General features: G+C 35.3%; 1 protein-coding gene across 1 annotated transcript; it reads right to left on the bottom strand.

The window, feature by feature from the left end:
- Positions 1–296: 296 nt before the first annotated feature.
- LOC102014445 (vomeronasal type-1 receptor 90-like) lies at positions 297–4,196 on the bottom strand (the record flags this gene model as incomplete). The annotated part of the gene is made up of 2 exons (XM_005380446.2): positions 3,301–4,196; positions 297–312 (listed from the first exon to the last, which is right to left on the bottom strand). Coding segments are annotated over exons 1-2 (912 nt in total), but the record flags the coding sequence as incomplete, so codon positions are not given.
- Positions 4,197–7,675: the final 3,479 nt, after the last annotated feature.

Here is a 7,675-nt window from a genome sequence, read left to right as displayed (position 1 = left end):
ATTAGCCCCTGCAAATTCAAAGACCCAATCCAAAAATGGGCAGCTGAGATGAATACACACGTCTCAGACAAGGAGATACAAATGGCAAATAAATATATGAGAAAATGTTCAACATCATTAGTCATTCGAGAAATGCAAATTAAAACAACACTGTGAGTCTACCTTATCCCACTAAGAATGGCTAGCATGAAGAAATCACCCAATAACAAATGCTGGCGAGGCTGTGTAGAAATAGGAACCCTTGTCCAGTTCTGGTGGGAATGCAGACTGGTGAAACCACTGTGGAAACCAGTTTGGAGATTCCTCAGCAACCTAGGTCTAGAGGTCCCATTCAACCCAGCTATCCCTCTGCTGGGCATTTTCCCAGAAGATCTAAAAACACCACATCACAGTGATATATGATGTGCACCTATGTTCATAGCAGCACAATGTGTAATTGCTAAAATGTGGAAGCAACCCAAATGTCCATCCACTGAGGATTGGATAAGAAAATTGTGGTACTTTTATATAATGGAATATTACTCAGCTGTAAAGAAAGATAAACTCGAGGCTTTTATAGGTCGATGGTCACAACTAGAGAACATACTCAAAAGTGAAATAAATCAAACATGCATGTGCAAGCACCGCATTGTTTCATTAGTGTAATACCTGAAAGAGTTAATTTAAACTAGGTGATATGATAGACATTGTGAATTGATAGGAAAGCACTCAAAGGTAAAGGGTTACTGGGATATGGGAAAAGAGAAGGGAAAGAATGAGAAAGTTTGTATGTATGTATATGCAGGATAGTTAACATGGCTGTTCTACTGTCTTGTATTTCTTGCTGAAAGAAACTGTCAATGAGTCTTGGTTGATCAGCTTTGCATGTCTATATCTGTTTTCATGAAAAACTACATTGAAGATATCAATATGTAATGCAACAAGCATTGTTAATTCCCTACCACTTTGTTTGTAACTCCGTATTGTCTGTACTATTCTTTTGCTATTTTGTAAAATGTTGTCTGTCTGTTAATGTTTTCCTCCTGTTATTTTCTTTTTTTATTTTAAAAATAAAACGAGGAAAACATTAACAGACAGACAACATTTTACAAAATAGCAAAAGAACAGTACAGAGAATACAGAGTTTACAAAGTGGTAGGAAATTAACAATGCTTGTTCTATTACATATTGCTATCTTTAAAGTGGTTTCTCATGAAAACAAATAGAGACATGAAATATTGATCAATCAAGGACTCATTAACAGTTTCAGCAAAGAAATAGAAGACAGTAGATCAACTATGTTAACTATCCCATCTATACATGCATACAAAATTTCTCCTTCCTTCCCTTCTCTTTTCCCCCATCCCAGTTGCCCTTTACCCTTGACCATTTTCCTATCATTTCACAATGTCTATCATACCTCTGAGTTTATATTAACTCTTTCAGGTTTTACACTAGTGAGACAATGCGGTGCTTGCACATACAGGTCTGATTTATTTCACTTACGAGTGTGGTCTCTATCAACTAGTGTATTTTAAAGGATAGGTCCTAAAATATGCATTTCAATTCCTAATTTTATTAGTTCTTTTTATTTCTTTAATATTTCTCATTTTCAGATAATATATGAGGTTATAGGATTGGTCATCTAATTTTTTTTAATGATTTCTACTGACACTGTGTTCTGAAACATTGTATAAGTGTATAATACCCACTCATATATTCTTTATAAAAACCCAGATATCTATTGACATTGATTTTCACTTTTCCTCTTACCTACTCTGGAGAACTACTTTTGATATTTGAATCATATTTTTGTTAAATTTAAAATCACACAGGCCTTAAAGGAAAATTTACATTACCACCATAGGAAAGGTAGAACTCCTTTTGTTATCTCCTTCAGCACTTGTCACACCACACTTTTATTTCTGTGAAGAGCTACTCAATGTGGACACTGAATTCCACCACCCAGAACCTAATGACCTAATCAGCAGTTAGAAATTCTCTACCTTTTCCTGACAGACCATATAAATAAATTCCCCAGATTATTTTTGAATGCTGCAGTGTAGCCCAGCTTTTTGCTTTGCTTTATATCCTGGTTTTAGATAATTGTTCATATTTGGACACTTGAATTACATTTAATTTTGTAAACACTCATAAAGATTTAAATCAATGTTTGTCTTAATTTATGGAAAATGTAGAGCAGGAGGTTTTCACACTGACTAGCTTGTAATACCACTTACAGTAATATTATCCACATGATATGTTTAATTAAATGATTCCTGGACTCACATCAAACATATTGTGTATTGCAGAAAAAAGTGCTTTGTGCGAAATTCTGAGTTCAACATGTATATGATTTATGTTACTTATAACATTCTATTAAGGCAGGAAAATAATAATGATTTTATTTTCAGAAAGGAAATATTAAAGTTTGCTATCTAAATTATAACACTAGTAAAATGATTCAAGAATACTTGTGAGTATTAGTTATTTGGTTTCTAAAACAAAAATAAACAGGCAGAGACTTGAACATATATTGTATTCTGCCTATCACTATCTACCCTCCTTATGTATTCATAACCTATACATTTAGAAACATATACAAATTTAGCAAGAGACACAAAATTTGTTATTCTTCTGTTGGTACATATTGATATCATCAAATTATGTTTAAAGAATTAAGACCATAAGAATTTTATGGAATTTGTGTTATTTAAATCCCCACAAAAGCAGTGGTTACAATTTTCCCATACAAAGTTGCTTATATGCTCAAGACCCTAAAATCTGAAACTATTTAATAAGGTACTAAATCAAGATTTTGTTAATCCAAGGTTTTTGTTCTCTTTTCAATTTCTTTTTAAATAAGGTTCTTGAAATGTGACCAAAGTGGAATAAAGTAAATATACAACATGAAAACCAGTAAATATCATCATAATAGTACACAGAAAAGTATGAACACAATGTCCCACTTTTTTACACATTTGCAATGCTTTCTTACTCTTTGTTTTTAGGTTCTTGTTCTATTTTCAAAATCCAGTGATATACAATACATTCTTTAGAGTTTAAAATCAGATGACATTTATCATTCTTATCAGTAAGGTTAAAATTAGAAACCTGTGTTCCTGAGGGAATACACTGTGAAGTTATCTAGCATGTACTTATCAAGAACATATGTAAAAGTAAATATGTTTAGCAGAAAAATCACAATTATATATATTGAATGATTTCGCAGAAATTCATTCAACTGCTCAGTTGTCAGAGAGATTACCCATCATGAAACACAAAAATTTACTATGTTTCCCCCACATGCGTGTAAAGCACTTGATGAATCGTCTTTCGGTACTGATGAGCACCAGGGGACTGACTGTGGCATAGCCATTGCCAATCAGCATCTGGACACAATGACGAACTGGGTCATAGCTCCACAACATGGCCGAGGTGTACTCAATAACACTGTCCAAAATGTACATGACAATAAAGAAACTCATGAGCAACAAAATAGTCCAGGTGGCCTTTTGTTCTGGGGATGTTTTTGGAGCTAGGCTGATGCAGTGCAGACGCTGGGATTGTCTTTCATGCTTGCACAAGAGAATCACCATGTACCCACTTGAGAGCGCCATGATCCCTATAAACGATATATGCTGGGAAATCATCAGTGACAAGGACATGTACTTGAGGAAGGAACTGATAGGCAAAAGGGAGCAGGATTTAGTGACAAACATGAGACTGTGTGAGGTCACATTGAGAGTGGCAACAGTGGAGATTAAGAAACGACCACTGATGAGCATATTGAAGACCCATAAAAAGCAAAAGCAACACAGGTTCCGATGCAGAGATTTCTGTTTGAACTTTGCCAAACAGGAGCTTCTGGGGCTGAGGGTGATGGCCTGGAGGACACTCAGCATGCAGGTGGTACAGATGGAGAGGCCCCTCATCACCCTGTACAAATAGAAAACACATTTACATGTGATGCCATCCCCTAAGTCCTGAAACCCAAATATGTCCATAGCTATGAAGCCCACAGTTAGGAGCATCACTATGTGGATAAGGGCCAAGTGACCGATGGTCAGATCAGTGGTCTTGGGCTTGCGCTGCAGAAGGAATGTGAGGACATGAAAGAGAAGCAGGGCAGTGTTGGCCATAACCCCAAGGCTGACTTCAAAGAAAAACATGTGTTGTATATCAATAAAACTAGAAAATCTGCTGTTTTTATTCATCTTCATGGAGAGGAAATATACAGCACATATCTGAAGAGAAAAGCATGGAAAATTCTTTATCGTAAATATTAGCTCCTTCTTCATCACTCTCAACCAACATTAGGTCTTCATCAAAATAGTGGATTCATCCCGATGTGTACTTTTCCCATGTATGTAGGCAGCTCCACTTCACACTCTCCAGCATATTTCAGGGCTGTCCCAACACTTTCTAAGGATGGCTGCATTATGGGTCCCCCTGTTGGATTTCCACACCACCTCTGTAATGAAACAATCATAATAAAAAATATATTCTCATATTTTGTCTCACCCTTAATTTTCAAAATCCACTGTTTTATTTCCCCTTGTACCTGTGCTGCCTTATTCAGTAAATTTAGGTTTCTTCACATGTATCCAGAAAAGGAAATCCCAATATTTTAATCTGATTATCCAGCTGTCTCTGAGATTTTTGGATTACACAGTCACAAAATATGGACACCTAAATGATCTTGTATTTCATGTACCTATAAATGATATTTGCTAAAAATCTACTTACTGTAAGTTATAAAATATATCCTAATAATGTTTAAAGAAGGACCACTAATCAATATATAACAATGCTTAAAGGTAATATGTTAAAAGATTGAGATAACATATATTAAATGTGAATTTCAAATTTGTTTTTTCATTTGATTTCTCTGAAATTCAAACTATAGTTTAATTTTGTTTCAACAATTTGATCTTAACCAATAGATAACATTTTCAAATTGCTCACAGATAATATTAAAATCTTCTAACAACTGAGAGGATAGTACTGCATTATTTTCAGCATTATTTACAGGGCTGCTTCTTCAAAGACAAATGACTAAGAGCCGGCAGATGTGTGCAGATGCGGTAGGTTTATAAACCACTAATGATATCATGACATCAGAGGGTCATTACCTGCAACTCAAAAAAGAACTTTGGAGCAAAGAAGTTGGTCTGCTTTCTCCAGAGCACTATTTAGGAAAATGATACACTTTGAGGGAATCATGATAATTCACCCATATTTCCTCCCATGAAACACTCAGAAAGATGACAAAAACTTATGGTCAATCATCCAACTATCTCTAAATATTGTGAATCTCACAAATCTGCATTATTGAAACACATACTCAAGATATCTTTGTACTGCATTTGTATATAAGTGATATAAAGAAAGGTATACAGCTGCTTTTGTATTAAGATATTATTAGCAAATACATTCTGGAGAATATGAACAACTCATGAAAACAAGGTACACTCTTCCCTCCCAGTTATGACCCATCCTGCTCATATCTGCCTTGTACCACACAATTGAAGAGCTCAGTTAATGGAACAGGAACTCTCTCCATTAGCAGGATGGACTAATACATCTCTTAGGACTGACAATGCTGTCTGTTAAGGCACCTAGGAGACCTAACACAGGAAATACAAAAATCTTATTGTACACACTGGAGGAAACAAGCTGCTCTCAGAGAGACCGGAGGTTAATAAATATATGAAGAAATCACAAGGAAAGTAACTCAGAAGAAAGGCCTGAAGGAGCCACATAGGAAATGAGGTACAAAAAGTCTAGTGGGCAGCATAGGGATAAACTGAACACACAAAGAGGAAGAAATATCAAAGAGAAATCTGTGCATTGTTTTGGACCAGTTTCCTTTAGGAATTGTCATAACTCACAGTGAAGTTTGCTGTACCCTCAGGAGAAATGTAGCAAAGTCCATACTCTTATTAATACCACACTGATTCACTGAAACATGGTGTTATTTCTGCAGTTCCTAAGACCATGTCCCATCGTGTGATTTATATTATCATAAAATGGGCCATAACTAGGGAAGAATGCTCAGAGCCATGTACTTGAGACAGTGGCAGTAGAACACTGGAATCAGTGAGAGAGGGAGATGCCTTTATAGACTTCCATGCAAATTTGGGTACCTCTGGACTTGGGGGTGGCTTGATTGTAGTGTGAAAAAGAAAGTTAAAGAGTACGTATGTCCTTCCTCAAGTGCAATATGAGCATAATCTGCATATTAATAGCTCAGGGATGGAATGACTTAGGTCCAGCACATTATCACATACCATAGATACATAAAAGGACACACCAGTGATTTCTTATTATGGATACAATCAGATCAACTTCATATCACTGTCTTCAACATTGTTCTTATTAATAAATGAAGGTCAAGTAGAAACCTGGACTGGGAGTAAGGTTCAGCATACATATGAAGCAGGTAGGTGTGTAGGTATATTGGTTAATAAACTCCACTGCTTGACAGAATTAGAATTGGAAAAATAAAAAGAGAGTAAGGAAGAAAGAGGTGACACCCAACGGGAAGGCTGTATCATCGGCAACAAGATGGTCAGTCCAGAGCACAGAGCATTTGTGAAATGCACCCCTTGCAGAAAAAGGTGGAACAAATTTTCCAGGCTATTTCGGTAGATGAACACCATTCACACCCCCAAATAGTGAAAATTCCGTTTTTTTTTTTTTTTTTTGATTCAAAGGACTAACTAATGCCTGGGGCTTGAGTCTTCACTGGTGCTTATTATATGAAGATGTTTCATTGCATTTTGAGCGATATCAAGAGAAGGTCATTGCTATTCCAAAGTACAGAAACAGGAAACCATAACAGTACTTTGTCACAAGTAGGGGTATTCCAGCTGTGGATGACAAGCTTTCTCTGCTCAGTCTAGCAATGACATAAGGGCCATCTTGTACTCTTATAAACCAGTTTTCAATTTCATTTGTCTTTATAACCTTTGTAAATTACTGTAATGAGAAGTCTACTTCATGTTTACCTGTTGCCAATAAATGCTTAAATAAGGTGGAATGTAACACCCATAGGGAAATGAAAATGAGATCAGAGAAAATTAAAATGCTGTGTCCTAAATATTTTCCTCAAGAAAAAGATTCTGGCATATTCATTACCAATGAGAGTAGAAACTGTTTTTATAATAAAGTTGGATGGAGAAAATATAAATGGACAAGAATGGTCTTTCCACTCATAACATTCTGACAGATTACACTCTTTGTAGAAAGGCAAGGGAAGTATCTACTGTAATCACTTTATTTTTAATATCATTGCAGCCTAACTTTCACTGTGCTCTGAAATGAGATTTTCTAACTGGTAGAGCACATGGGTAACTGCTGATATCATTAAGTATAAATTTATAAAGTTAATGGTGGAAGTGGAAAGGTCTATATGACAAAGTGGAATATCGATTTTGGAGGGGTGAGGGTAAGTTCTTTCTATGGGGGATTCTCTAAAAAAGAACCTCACTAAATATTAACAAATTCAAAACTTTTAAAATAAATAATTACAAATATTACCTGTTCATATATATTTTTAAATGCTTCATAAAGATGGTAGAAGAAAAACAGAATATTTCTTAAAGACTCATAATGAAAGTTTTTCTTATAAGAGGTATAAGTACAAATTTTGAAATACTCTAAAGTGACAGTATTTTCCCTGAGAATTTAT

Source organism: Chinchilla lanigera, unplaced genomic scaffold, assembly GCF_000276665.1.
Source record: "Chinchilla lanigera isolate Chin_1 unplaced genomic scaffold, ChiLan1.0 scaffold00013, whole genome shotgun sequence".
NCBI lineage: Eukaryota > Metazoa > Chordata > Mammalia > Rodentia > Chinchillidae > Chinchilla > Chinchilla lanigera.
This window is presented reverse-complemented; position numbering and strand designations above follow the sequence as displayed.